The sequence below is a fragment of the Acanthaster planci genome, linkage group LG06, assembly GCF_054643075.1.
Source record: "Acanthaster planci isolate LZ-2023a linkage group LG06, COTS_SCS, whole genome shotgun sequence".
Lineage (NCBI taxonomy): Eukaryota > Metazoa > Echinodermata > Asteroidea > Valvatida > Acanthasteridae > Acanthaster > Acanthaster planci.
The window spans coordinates 2,312,895-2,327,709 of NC_141782.1; the positions used below are offsets into that span (position 1 = coordinate 2,312,895).

At 43.0% G+C, this 14,815-nt stretch overlaps 1 protein-coding gene across 3 annotated transcripts in view; it reads left to right on the forward strand.

Annotated features, from left to right (window-relative positions):
* LOC110973616 (uncharacterized) overlaps positions 1 to 14,815 on the forward strand; it is a 58,516-nt gene that overhangs the window by 17,856 nt on the left and 25,845 nt on the right. For 2 of the 3 annotated variants that reach the window (XM_022224547.2, XM_087137684.1), the window contains 12 exons: positions 318 to 380; positions 1,279 to 1,521; positions 2,425 to 2,571; positions 4,171 to 4,329; positions 4,937 to 5,083; positions 5,808 to 5,966; positions 6,585 to 6,680; positions 7,356 to 7,490; positions 8,691 to 8,774; positions 9,115 to 9,198; positions 9,851 to 9,934; positions 10,483 to 10,578. In XM_022224547.2, the coding sequence (XP_022080239.2) occupies positions 318 to 380; positions 1,279 to 1,521; positions 2,425 to 2,571; positions 4,171 to 4,329; positions 4,937 to 5,083; positions 5,808 to 5,966; positions 6,585 to 6,680; positions 7,356 to 7,490; positions 8,691 to 8,774; positions 9,115 to 9,198; positions 9,851 to 9,934; positions 10,483 to 10,578 (1,497 nt within the window). The remainder of the gene's footprint in view (positions 1 to 317; positions 381 to 1,278; positions 1,522 to 2,424; positions 2,572 to 4,170; positions 4,330 to 4,936; positions 5,084 to 5,807; positions 5,967 to 6,584; positions 6,681 to 7,355; positions 7,491 to 8,690; positions 8,775 to 9,114; positions 9,199 to 9,850; positions 9,935 to 10,482; positions 10,579 to 14,815) is intronic. The other variant, XM_022224548.2, reaches the window with a different exon arrangement.

Genomic DNA, 14,815 nt, shown 5'->3' on the forward strand with positions numbered 1-14,815 from the left:
GCATTGCTTTAGGCAGAGTGGTATTCGACTATTCGACAATGAATACATGGATAATTGCGTTACAGACCTGCCAAACAAACTTTTGTTGCGCTGTGTTTCTGGGGTCCATGTAAATACACCATAAATTGGGGATTCTTAATTCAGAAAAAAGGAAATAGACAATATATGAGGCACACCTGTTGGCAGTTGCATCCAATAGATTGTCAATTTTTGTCATAGATTAAGCTGAATTTTTCTGGGGTAACGGTTTGGGGAAATGAGAATTCTGGTCGACGATGTACTTTTAAGTTCTTTGTATTCTCTCTGCACGTAATCAGTTTGAAGCGCAGCAAAGAAATACCCACAGTCTGGAAGACCAGTTGGACAAGAAATCCACACAGGTACTAACAACTGGAATTAGAGACTAGCCCTTGCATTCTTGAATCAGGTTCCCGGATTCTTAAACCAAAGAAGGCCTCATGGTAATGGGATCCAGACTTTTACTTATATTGGTAATTTCAGTGTAAGGCTGTGTCTGAATTTGTTGTCTAGAGCTAGGTCTAGGACTTCGCTCCATAAGAAATGCATTGAGACACCAAGACATTAGACCTAGCCGTAGCTCTGGAAGCCCATTTTGGACATGGCCTAAGATCATCGAGATTGCTTAAAACACTGAATGAAAATGTGTGACTGACACTGACAAATAGAAAGATTAATCTGTAATATTAATTCCATACAATCACTCATTAAAATAAATATCACTAACATAAAGGAACAACTTGAGTGAAAGTATTCTGTTCATTTGGATATGTTAATGTTATTTTGTCCTCATTTGCAACATCTGCATATCTGTCTTGCATGTTGTCAGTCATTGCACGTTACTTTGCGATTTTGTTGCTTTGCTTTGGCATGGTGACATTTTGTGCTGTGATGAGTGGATTTGCAGATACTAGTACGGAAAGACATCAATAGAGTACCGAAGTGTGACGTCACTGTGAACCAGAAAGTGCAGTGCAAATGAATGGAGTATGCGCGCGTGTTGGTTCACATGCTGGTTCTCACGCTAAGGCCTCTTACACAATAATTGTACGCATGACATATTCACCTTGGTACTTTGGTAGTGGGTGATTGCAAGTCAAAGACACAGGCTGTGGTGATCACTGTGGATGGGCACGTTACATGTATATCACATGGGATCAGTTGGTCACCCTTTGGTAAACTTAATAAACTGTTAAAGCCCTGCTGTGTAGATCTGAAGGGAATGTTTGTGTAGATCTTGACTTTTGACCTCTCTTATAGCTTCAAAAGAGCGAGGAGGAGATGCGCAACTTGGAGGGGGACCTGGCAGAGGTCAGCCGGCAGCTGCAGGGGGCGCTGGAGGAGGCATCCATGAAGGAGTGCACCATCAAGGAGCTGCACCAGGACCTGAGCCAGAGCCAGGGCCAGTGCAACGAGCTGCGGGCCCAGGTGGAGAAGCTCTGTCGGCAGGTGGCTACGCTGTCCAATGCCTCCCGGGACACCCAGAACGCACTGACCGAAGAGGTGAGGAAGTCCCGGGGGGATACCAGATGCTGCAGTAATGAGCCTGAGCGTCTTGGCTGTGGCTAAGAGTAACAGGTGCATATGTGGGAGCTAGCCGTAGCTGCTAAGCAGCAGCTTCCATGGATGCGCATGTTATTGTTGGCTATAGCCAAACTTCTGAAGCACCTTTGGATCACGTTGAAATATTTTTCAATCCTCCACTTTACTTTCATTCTTGTTTCTTTTCCAAAAAAAAGAAACAATCACACGCTTCAAATTGGACTTTCAATCTTTTCTTGCTTGACAAAACCTCCATGTCATTAAAAAAAACAAAATTTGGAAAATGAGATTACATAGTCAAATACAAGAAGTATGAATTACATTGTACGGGAAAACTTTTGACTCCGAATGATCATCACAAGTTGTAAGATTCTCCCTGACGCAAAGTACATCTTGAAATTAGTCTGCGGTACCTGCTGCTACATCTGACTCGGGCCTGCCAGCTGACCCTGGCAATCTTGGTGGTCGAATGGTTAAGACATCTGCACAAGTAAGCAGTAAGTTGTGGGTTGGAGTCCCACCCGAGCAAGCTTGTGAATTTTTTCACAAGCTCTCAGATAAGCACTGAGTATATAGTGTTTATTAATATACGTCAGGTAAAGAGCAGAAAGCCGTAATTGAAATTAACATCTCCCCAATGCAAAGCACATCTTGAAAAAGTTGCAATCAGTCTTTAGAATGTCTAGATTCTTGGTTTAAGCCAGAGGTCTGTTTATTTGTACTTTGTAAATTATTTTTAAGTAGATATCCAGACAGAATTTTATGTTTATCTTGAGCATATTTCTGATTGTTTGATACATCGCCGCCGTACAAGGTATTCCAGCTTTGAATTTATGAATTTTTTTCTTTGGTTTACAACTTCAGGTTGCTGAACGTCACGACACCATCGTCCACTTGCGCAGCGACTTGCAGCTCCTTGAGGAGCAGCACCAGGAGTGCCTGGCCCAGGTGCAGCACCGGGGGGAGATCATGCAGCAGCTGCGGCAAGACTTGAAGAAGGCCAACACAGAGGTAGGGCCACGGACAAACTCAAGGCTTCCATCAGAAGAGCTTACGAGTGCAGCTCAGTAGATAGGGCTCATGACCCCTGACCATCAGGTCGGGGGCTTGAATCTAGCTAGTTGGATACATGTTATGATCTTGGGCAAGACACTTTCCTTTTCTGAGCTCAGGAGTGTATATAGGTTTCTGTGAAGGGAGAGATAGCCATGTGTTGAGCAGCCATTTGTGCCTGAAATGGCAGCATGCTGTATACTCCCAAGGCAGCTGAGAGGAGTTTAGAATTGCTAGTGCCTTGAGTGCCAGTGCTGACGTAGATGTGCACTTTGTAAATACACATTCATAAATACCTAAGATGGGTAAGCCATTCTTGTTGGTTTAGAGCCTGTCACTTTCCTGGTCTTAAACCTCTCCCCCCCAAAATGGTTGACAATGCACCGGTGCCACCTCATGCAGTATGCACCACGCTTGTGCCAATTTCCATATAAGGAGGTTGTCTTGGAGGTTGTGAGAGGAACATATCATAACATGGCAAAAAGGATGTTTGAAAAAAAGAAATAAAAACTGTTGAACAGCATCAGTTTTAAAAACTTGTTTAGATTTGATTACTCAAATTTGGCACAACCCGAACAGATTTATTCCATCATGATTACCACATTTCAAAGTTTCATAGTAGCCCTATTAACCACTTCCTGCCTGGTGCATATATGCGGGATGATTTTTCGGGCGATTTTCTGTTTTCAAAATTCTTCAGAAATTCATAACTTTATTTACTGGACCCTTGCACCCACACGAATGACTGTCTGGTGGTTACTCTAATCTGACAGGCAACCTCCATGGACGCCTGGGTACTGCAGCCAGGCCTGCTGCCCAGTAAAGAGAGCCCACTTGTGCAGTGTTGTGTAATTTCCTTTGTTCCCAAAATTGGCCTAGTGCATTGCTGAATGGCAGTGGTGTCTTTTCAAATTCAGCCAGATTAGTGTGCAGCGCTACTGTATCGCTTATCGCTGGAAAGCTGGAGCACTTTTGTCCCCGTTGATAATCCACAAACGCTGAATGCTGCAAACAGTGGTGTACCGTTTCAAAACAATGACGGATTACCTCCGGTAATGCCAGCACTCTGTGCTGAAAAATGTTGGCAATTCCCAGTAGCTCGGTCTTTTGTTCTGAGTATGGTCTTGTGTTACAAGGCCCAGCTCTTTGGTCTGATTTCGGGCACCCCAGCGATGCATACAAACCCAAGGTCTCCGGTACTAGTAACCCTGGTACCGAGTGGTTAAACTTCTTCTTGTGTATCTAAAATCATGTAGAAATTCAAGGATATACATGTAGCCTAGGTAGGGTTAAAAAGGCATCATTAATTTTTGTCTCTTCTGCCAAAACTGTGCAACTATTAAAAAAATGGATGTATTTGTGGTGGCATAACATGGTGGCATGGCAGGGCTTGCTGCATATGTTAAGCAAGAATGATCAGTTCTTTGATATAGAGCTTGAAATTGTCCTATTCCTACTCTCTCCTGAGCAAAACATTTGTATTTAGCATTTTCATGACGTTGCAGTCAGACAAGAAAAAACTTCCATAACTGCTTGGTTTTTTGGGGGGGTTAAAAGTTGGCAGAGGTACAAGAGCAAGCATCAAGGACTGAGGAGGAGGCACGACAGAGAGCCGCAAAGCTCCAAGCAGACTTGACCGTCAAAGAGGGCGCCCTCCAGGCCACCAGGACCGAGCTGACCAATGTGCAAGAGAAGGTCTCCAAGAGCCAATCACAGGTGGGTCCTGATGGAACAATCTTCTTCTCTCCAGTTTAATTGGTGTATGGAGCACTTACTTGCATTGGGTAGGTTGTGGCTATGACTTAGGCTTTTCGCTATTAATGCACCACAGTGGTTTGATGTAGGCGTAGACATATCCCGTTTTTGGACATGTCCAAACAACAAACGTGGCAGATCAAAGAGGCTGAAGTCAGACTTCTCTGGATCAGTCAAGATTTCAGGACTTTTGACCTCGAAATTGAGGAATTTCAGAGGTTTCATTATTCAATTTTGCTACTTTCTGGCACTTTGACCAAAAAAAATTCAAGTTCAGAATTCACCTATTAAATCACGATCTTTGTGAGAATACACTTGCATTGTTAGTTGACAAGTCACAGTATTTTCTTGCCATTGTAAGAAGCCCTTTGTCAGATGTTTTGTGGATTTCTTTTCAACCCCCAAGCACCCAGAAGAACATTGTAGAAAAATATGAAATCAGTGCAAAAGATCTGCTTGAACGTGAGAGAGACATCGCAAACCTTGGTTGAATCCTCTTTGCAAATCTCTCTGCTTCCTTCATCTGTGTTTTCCTTCCTTTCTCTCGTTTGTATTTGAAATCTCGAAGGTCGAGAATCGCGAGGAAACCATCCAACGTCTCCAGAGGCAGGTCCGCACCCTGCAGGGGGAGTCGGAGAGGAGAGAGGATGCAGCTCGGAAGCTAGAGGTGGAGCAAACAGCCTCGCAGGAGGAGAAACGTAAACTGGTGGAAGAGGTAATGGGGCCATTTACGCATGCAAGTGATAACGGGAAACACTGATGGAAAGCGACATGCAACACGATATTCTAAGATGGATTTGCGCCGGGTAGATTTAAATTAATTTGGGATTTTTGCCCTGCCCGACGTGTATTTTGTCTTTGACGTCGGGCAAGGTAAAATTCAAAATACACGTTGGGCGGGGCAAAAATCCAAAATTAATCAACACGATATTGACCACTTGCGGAGAAAACTGTTCCACATGCATATGAATATGTCAATGACTTTGAACAATAGAGGTGACACCCTGGAAGCCAGGCTGTGATGTTATACCTAAATAAGACTACTAATTGGCCAGAATGCACTGTCTCAGAGCAGTATCTTTGGCTCAGGTTTCTAACTGTAGTGGTTTATGCGCTGCCATGTGATGTGGCCACTGGCAGTGTAAACATACTCGCAGGAATCCAACGTGTTATGTATTTAACTGCTTAGAGTTCCATTACTGCTTGCCTGTGCAACTCGATCCATACGTTCACCAGTGAAAAATTGTCTGGAAAATTTTTATGCGTTTTACATATTTTACTGTGACGGGTATAACATCTAATTGTCATCTAGTTGTGCGTTGTTAATTAAATATTAAAATTTTATTTTCCCTCTAAGAGGAGCAGTTTGATCTAAATTCCTGTAGTTCTGAAAAAGTGTGGCTTGAAATGTTGGGTTCTTTGCTGCCTTCCCGTTTCAGCTGGCTAGGAGGAAGACCTCCCTGTCCCAGATGGATTCTGAGCTGAAGAAGACCAAGCAACAGCTGCAGGACACGATGGAGGAGAATGGCCGGCTGGCTGCCAGAATCCAAGCAGCACAGATCACTGCACAGAGTGAGCACGATGTCTTGAATATTGAGGTAAGTCTGTTCAAACCACTTGCCGACATTATTTTGTAACTTACTCGTCTCAGGCACAGTTTTTATATCCAACTGAAAATACCAACGTAAAAAACACTATACCACAAACACAGGCCTTTACAAACTAGGACTTCACAAGTGGTGACCCTCAGTGGTCCTTTTGCTTATGGTAGGTACATTTCTGATTGCATCTCCACTTCTCTGAAATGCTGAAACATTTCGGCAGAGTGGCCTTTGCCACAGCGCCCACAGCCACTTGAGTGCGTTGCTCGCTCAACCTCCACGGACTATTCTGATCTTCTGTGTGTACAAACTCAATGGGAATCGGTCAAGCATAGGAACAAGTACAGGCATCTCACGGCACTGCATGTAGAATTCACCAGAACATGTCTAAACATCCTCCATGTTGCGACATGAGAAATCCCTGCTTGTTTTATTGTAAAGTGGTTCATGAGTGACGCTAGTCCCACACGAGTGTAACTCGGTGCTCGTTTCTCTACTTTCATTATTTGTCTCAACTTTCAGATGTTTGAAAGAAACAGGTTTGAGTCAATTTTCAATTACCGATGTGAGATTTTCTAAGGTTGAGTTGAGTTAGCCTTCATTTCCTCTTGACAGGTGTCTCGTCGAGACGAAGCAATGAAACGGATGAAAAATGAGCAAACTGCCTTGAGGGAGCAAGTGGCCAAGTCAGAGGAAAAGTTGTCCAAACAGGTGTGATTTAGAAAAACATTCCAGTTTATCATTTGATAGTGTACCCAAAAGACGTGCGTGGACCCTTTGAAGCATTTGAGCAAAGACACTATGGTTCTGATCAGTGGCGTTGCTTTAACACCCATGAGTCAATGCACATGTCTTAATAGGAAGGTGTTGTAGCCACGAGCCATTGTCTTCCATAGGCCAGCATATATTTCGATCCGTAGCCACGACTTTTGGTCACGGTTGATGTCGGACAGTAATTTGTTGTCTAATCAGATGTGCTAAAATGTCAGATATGGTTGTGAAGGGATCACCTTGAGATTGAAATAAAAAAGGAAACTAAAATAAGTTTTGGATAGTTAACGAAGAGGCTTTGACCTTTATCAAGGACAGACCCAATATTGTTTTGAGAGTCCACAATTTCTGTAACTGTTCATGGCCTTTTTGAGAGATCAGGCTAAGTTTTGGGCTAATTACGTGCTTTTGGAAAGAAGAAAAGTGGAAATATTGCTCCGGGGGGAGTCCCCATTGGCCCGCTCCCCCAAATCCGTCAATGACGTCGATCCCCTGAGTTGAAGTAGGTAGACTGCTGACGACTATTAAGTTCCTGTCACGGATTTACACACTTGTGTTGAGAAGGTGTTTAGTGATTGGCTGTGTGATTACTGTTCGAATATTGTACACCAATAGGAGATGGCGTTAGAGCAGTTGAAGCACCAGTGCAAGAAAGCCCAGAATGAGATCAAGAGTCGCAACGAAACTATTCAGAGCTTGGAACGGCAGATTCAGGAGATGAGGCACATGCACAGCGGAGCCAGGGATGAGGTAGGTGGTATGTTGCAGGATGCCATGAGCTTGTTGGCGTGTCGCATTATCATTTAGCAAAAGCACCCTCTCATTGGTTGAAAAGAGCCATATTGGTGGGGGGGTTCATTTTTGTTGGTAGTGATACAACCGTAACTGGCACATTTCATTGTTGTTTTTGAGCTAGCAAAGTGCAGTTCTCACAATTGCGAGGAGAATTACGCCCTCTCTTGGTCCCGCTCAGGTTGGATTGGATAGCCGACTTTTCCTGGACATCCAAAATGCCTGGCTAGCCAATTAGTAGGCTGGTTTACCAGTGGGCTTCAAAGCTCATGATGAAATTAGTTCAGTGACCATGAACTTAACCACTTCGTGCCGGTGCATTTTTCAACGATGGGGATGCTGGGCCGGCATGACTATCATTTTTTCCGTTTTCAAAATCCTTGAACAATTCATCATTCCATTTAACAGTCGTTTATAGCCGCACGGAGTAATCTTTAGGCACTACTCTAAGTTGACAAGTGACCTTCATTGACGCCCGAATATTTCAGCCAGGCCTGCAGCCTTGTAAACAGAGCCCAGATTGTGTGGTGTTATACAACTGTCTTTTGTTCACGAACCTGGCTCAGTGCACTGCTGACCTCTTTTCAATAGGGGCCAGATTAGCATGCAGCAGTGCTGTGTGGCTCATCGCTGCGGTGGTGGAGAGCTTTTGTCCCTGGTGGTAATCCGCTTGCTCTGAATACCCCAAACCGTGGTATACGGTTTCAAAATAACGCTGGATTATCACCACTTTTGAGAGTGAAAAATGCCGGTAATGCCCAGCAGCCTGGTCTTTTGTTCGGAGTACGGTCTTTTGTTACAGGGCCCTGTTTCCTTTGTCCGAGTTCGGAGACCCCGGCCACACATATAAACCATACGGCTCCGATTTCGGAGTCCCCGGCTGGTAGTGGTTAAATCCCATGTTAGACAGTTCAATGTTTTCATACCACAAATGATTGTTTAGAACCACAGAGTCTGATTTTGGGCGATTGAATTCCTTAAAACTTATGTCTGAAGCTTAAAAAGACAAACACAATGTCCAGGTGTAGAAAAACTACCTGTTTTAGCGAGAGGCATCGCTGTCTTGGCTTAGGCTCAGGTCAAATGACACAAACCATATCTGTGTATGAGTTGATTAGGGTGGTATCCGCGGACATTAACTGGGGGTTTTCTGTGTAGGTTGAGCGTCTGGAACAAGCACTACAGGAACTGAACAGCGAGTTTCAGTCGACACAGATCAAGGAAGAGAGCCTCCAGCAAAACGTAAGTTGGTTTGTTCATCCACTGTGTAAGGCAACATCTCATCAGGAAATTGAAATAGATTAACTTGAAATGATATAATACATCATCAGTTATAGTTTTCAAGGATTTTTGGAAGTGTTTCAAAATTCTCTCCTCTTCTTGTAATCAGATGCAAATAAAAGCAGTTTGTTTGATATTTCAACCTCAGGACCAAATCTTTGAAAGGTTTCCTTTGACTTTTAATGCCAAATTCGCTTTTAATAATGTCACGATTTGAAGAATGCCATTTTGGAGAATAGTTGCTTCATTTGGTCGCTGAAAGTGTTCTTATTTTTTTGTTCTTTGGTTTTACGGAGTTTAGGTCAAGATGAAAGAAGATGTGATTTCTGAGCTGAAAGCCGACGCCGAAACACTCCATGAACAACACAAAGAATTTCTTGCCAAGGTACATGAACATGCCATTCTGATAGTCAAAAGCTGGATGAACAGATGTGGTACAGGAAGTTAATATGAACAGTTCGTTTCCCTGATAATTGCATTAATACTTTTGCCATTTCTTGATTAATCTAAAACATGTTCCACATGCCAATGCGAATGCGGATTTTACTGACTTCACTAAACCAATGAGTGGTTTGTGTTTCCAAACAATTACCAGTTTCTGTCAAAGAGTGGATGCTCACTTGTTTTCTAACCGTTTTTGAAATCAAGGAACCGTCACAAATCCACTTACTGTGTTTTTGGTCTTGTGGCGCAAGGTATTCATTGCTTTATACAGTGTCAAGACTCAAGAACTGCCTTACTATTACGTGGTTGGTTGATATGCGCCATTCGATTATTGCAAGGTGTAATTGGTTGATCCCGTAGGAAATCTTGACTTCCCCATCAGAAATATGTGTCAGAAGATTTGATTGGCTGATGTGAGAAGGATCAACAGATTTGTGCTGCAGGTTGGACCAATAGCACAGTGATTGCCTTGAATATGGCTGCTTCAAGATCGCGCTCATTGTCAAAATAACGACAGATATGTTACCAGCATGGTAGTAATGCCTGATTTTGTGAGGCCCAAAAATACTCTTTCTATTTTTTTTCCCAAACAGATTGCAGAGAGGGATGGAGCACTTCAGAAGCTGAACAACGAGAACGCCAAACTCAAGACAAGGAGCCAAGAAAAAACAGCAGAGGTGTGTTCAGGTGTAAACTTTTTCAGCTTATGCCAAGACTCAAGAAATTTTTCTTTGCTTTTGAGTATTCTGTGTCGATACAGTGAACATACCGAGTACCAGAACGTACCCAGTTTGTGATAAAATAGCTTGCCCAAGGACACACCTGCCAGCATGTTGGGGCTGTGGTTCAACCCTCGGAGCCATGTTAACTCGTTAACCTTGCTGAAGCTGTCATCAGAGGAGAGATTGGGAATTTGTCAGAAATTGGTAGAGTTGAGTCAGGAATAACGTGCTGGAAATCAAGCGTGCATGCATGTGTTGCTTACGCCGATCAAAGTGGAAACCTTGTTTTCACACTGATCACTCGTGTTGTTATTTTTGACCTTTTGGGATTAGTGACACACCAGTGTGGAATAAAAAGCACAGATTACCAAGCTTTCCATAGGCTGGTGTACAGACATTGGATGCATGCGCTGTATGAGTCACGCAGGTAAAATCGCATAATCTGACTGTAGTATGCCCCATATTACCATTGGCCTCTATCTGCCGTCCTTTGCTGCTTGTAGATCCAGAGGCAGACCAACATGATGAAGCGGCTAGAGGACTCCATCACCAAGGCCCAGCTGGACATGGAGGAATTGAGACGCAAGCACCAAGATGAGGTAGGTTTTTTACCCAAAACCGGGTTTTTCATTATCAACAGCAAATTTGAGAAAATTTATGTGGTATTGGAGAAGTTCGAGTGGACCTTGTGCCAATTTTGGGTATTAAAACCAGTAATGTATCCAAGAGGGGGATCTGCCAAAGCTGAGGTTCTGTTGCTTTTTGTGGTTTTGTTTTATTAAGAACCCAAAGTGCAAACATACTAATGATACCGAAATGAGACTGCCACATTCCGGGGGGATGTCCTTTATAAAAGAAACAAATTTGGAGTTTCACAATAGTGCACCACCAAGAGTTTGCAACGCATTGGCCATTCACAGTGCCCAAAATTTGTCAACCCAATGCGCGTTTGGAAAGGGTCGACAAATTTCGCGTGTTATGATTGGCCAACTTGTTGCAAACTCTTGGTGGTGCACTATTGTGAATTGCGCGTATTGTTTGGGGAAAAAAAATTCATTGGATAAACCACTGCTTAAAAATGTTTGAACGAGACTGGGCACATGCTATTTTACCTGGGTATTTTGTATCTCAGTACCTGCCATTGCCATGGGTCTAGTAGCCCTGGGGTTGAAGATTGAAGACAGTACTGGTCTTCAGCTAAAGGTCAAAGCACACCCACGTGACACAGTCTTGTCTTACAGATAAAGCTATCCGAAATCCGACGGCTTCATAGTCTGCTTGCTTTGTCCTTAGCACCATATTTTATAGTCATCGTGTGCGACTTACTACTTGGATCTAGGCCTTATCCCTCATGTGTGTTGACTTTGAAATAAGAGGTCACATGACTATGTTTGCCCAATCTGAATTGATCAATGGTATGAATATTCATGATGAATTTTTCTAATATTTTTTTTCTTGCATTCAACTCTGGATCCGATCTGTTTCCCTCCTGAACACGGAATTTGGTTGGACAAATTCTTCTGCATAATTATATCATGCTCACCCGGATTCACTTGTGCTCATAATGGTGCATTATTGTTGTCATGTGACTAAATTCTCCTTTTGTGCCATGAACATGTATACAAACAATACCTTGCATGGCATGCGTGTTGCTATTGGTCCAATCCGTGCCTCGGTTTAACTGTTTGTCTCTGAAGCCTCAAGTCCTAATGCGAACACTGCTCCTCCGCACCCTGACGGCGGTCCGCTGTCAGATCCTCCTAGCAACAGGATTCTTAAAGTTACTGGAGGAGAGATATTTCACTCCCTGACAGGTTGCCCCAGGCAACAACGTCTAAACACAGTATTCAAAAATGTTTATGCAACCAATAGAGCTTAGGTTGTTTTTCAGACTTCGAAGAGATAAAAATGAGCTAATATGAGAAATGCACATAAAGATGACTACCTTCTGAAAGGCCAAAAAGAACAAAATTAACCCAGGTATTTAGCTGACATAGTTTCATTTCCTGTAATATGTTGAAGTGGGTAAGGTAACAAAAACAACAGTTTATAGAAGACGCTAGTACGTCTGAAATACGAGACTTTACCGCCGTGGTTCACACTAATACATGTTACATGCGTACGTGACATGCCTCTTTGACCAATAATGGCCCAATTTCGTAGCACTGCTTAACAGCCTTTTTTTTTTGGTACCTGAACCTTTATCAATTTCACACAGACCAGGGCTGGGGCCAATTTCACAGTGTTGCTTCAGCGAAAAATTTGCTTGTGTGAAAAAACCTTGCTTGACCAATCAGGTTACCAGCCAAAACTTCTTGTAATGTATATTGTTTTGGAATGGTATGTACTTGTCTTTTGGTTTAGCATGACAATCACATAGAGTTTGAGCTGGTAACTTGTGTTTATTAAGCAAGGTCTTTTCGTGCTTAAGCAAATTCTGTGCTTGAAATTGGCCCTAGCTACAGTTGGTGCAGCGCACGCACGCTTAACCCCTGAGGAAATTTAACGATAGAAAATCTGCATGTTGGCACATACAACTGTGACCACATCGACACCTTGAAACAGGGCAGTGCCATGAAACTGGGCCAAATGTTTGCAACTTGCCAAGATGCAAACCTTGCACGGTTTAAGAATGCATGTTAACCACTTCCTGCCGGGGACTCCGGGATCGGAGACGTATGATTTATATGGGTGGCTGGGGTCTCCGAACTCGGACAAAGGAAACTGGGCCCTGTAACAAAAGACCGTACTCCAAACAAAAGACCAGGCTGCTGGGCATTACCGACATTTTTCACTCTCAAAAGTGGTGATAATCCAGCCTTGTTTTGAAACCGTATACCAGGGTTTGGGGCATTGAGAGCGAGCGGATTACCACCGGGGACAAAAGCGCTCCACCACCGCAGCGATGAGCCACACAGCACTGCTGCACGCTAATCTGGCCCCTATTGAAAAGAGGTCAGCAATGCACTAAGCCAGGTTCGTGAACAAAAGACAGTTATACAACACCGCACAATCTGGGCTCTGTTTACAAGGCTGCTGGCGTGGCTGAAATACTCGGGCGTCAATGAAGGTCACCTGTCAACTTAGAGTAGTGCCTAAAGATTACTTGGTGCAGCTATAAACGACCGTTAAATGAAATGATGAATTTTTTGAAGGATTTTGAAAACGGAAAAAATGATAGTCATGCCGGCCCAGCATCATCAACATTGAAAAATGCCCCGGCATGAAGTGGTTAATAATGCCAGGGGTGAGATGTTTCCGTCAAGATTTTCTCGGTTTTCAGGCTCTTTCAAATAACTTGGAAACAGCTGAGTTCACCATGAAGGTGATTTTGCTGGTAATAGTTGATGCAGAACACGAGCAATGGGCATTTGAAGGTATGCCTTGAAGTGCACCTTAGACCTTGTGCTACTGCGTGGCCCACAAAGCCTCTGGTGATTATTTCCTTAATCTTTTGTTTCCCTCCAACCTCATTGCTGAAATGCACATTTTTGTGCTGACACCTCACAAGGGTGAAATTTCTCAGCTTTTTAGCTAATTTCAGCTTTTTTTGTTCTGGATTTCAGCTTTTTTTCCTCACTGGCTGTGTACAAAAGTATAGGAGATTTTCACAGTTCAGCTTCTTTATGCCATTTTTTCAGCTGTTTTCAGCAATTTCTATCATTGGCCAATCTCACCCTGTGTTTGCCTGGAGTGTCATATGCACAAAAAGTCATGAAGTTCTCCAAACTAGTAGGTCACTTTAAGGGAGGTGTCGTGCCTGTGTGTTTCTTGCACATGTTTCCGTGCATTTGCGTTGTATTTTTTCATCTCCACCTCTGCTCAGACAGATGCTGGTTCATCTGTGTCCACTGGGATTTATTTTTGTGAAAGTTTAATGTTCCCAAAGAGTTAAGAACAACTGATGTTTGAAGAAAATTTATTTTTCATGAGAAAATGTCCTTATCCGCTCATAATTCGGGAAGGAAAGAAACCGTTGGTACATGTAGGTGCACTTGAAAATTCACGCACAAAATGAACAAAGTCTTTGAAATAGATATATAGCACTTTTTTAGTATCCGTTTTTGTTTTAGCACATGTGACATATGTAATAATCTACTATGTACGAAACTTCTCTGATTCAGAAAACATCGTAAATTTTATGTGAAACTTCTATAAAAAGTATTCTGCTTGAACAAGAGGCTAATTTAGATATGAGCAGGTTTGATCAAGGACTGATTTTGTTAACCATAGTCTTGGGTTGCTGCCATCTTTCGCATGATTGCAGTAATGGATGGAATGGCTTGATCCACTGGGATAAGGGCACAAATCCAGTTTTTTTTGAGCTGTTGGTGTTGTTCACAAATCAGAAGTTACGAAGAAATTTGGATATTAGTGTGTGTGTGCATAAAAAGTGGCAGTCGCAAGTGGAGATTTCTGTGATCACCTCAGGAAATTAAGGGCCAGTCCAGTAAAGGCTGGTTTCATTGTTTGTTTATTAGTGTACAGCCTTGCATATCACAGAATGCAGCAGCGAGCCAGGAATGTTAGCTTTTATGATAATCTTTGACTGTAATAGATGGGGGATATTTGCACTTTAATCTCTGACCCTATGGGACCCTTCTGAGCCCTCCAGTTGGGTTGGAAGGATTTTCTGCAGGAATGGGGAAATTAGAGTCTAGCCACAGTTAAGCCTCATCTGACTGTGGCTATCCACGGCACGCACATCCATGGAAATGACTGTGGCCCCTAGCCAGCTTTTGCCATGAGCACATGTGTTTACTTCAAAGCCATAGCCTCAAAATGAGACTTGGTGCTGTTGAAAGTTTGTATATGAATGTTATATTGGTTTGCTGC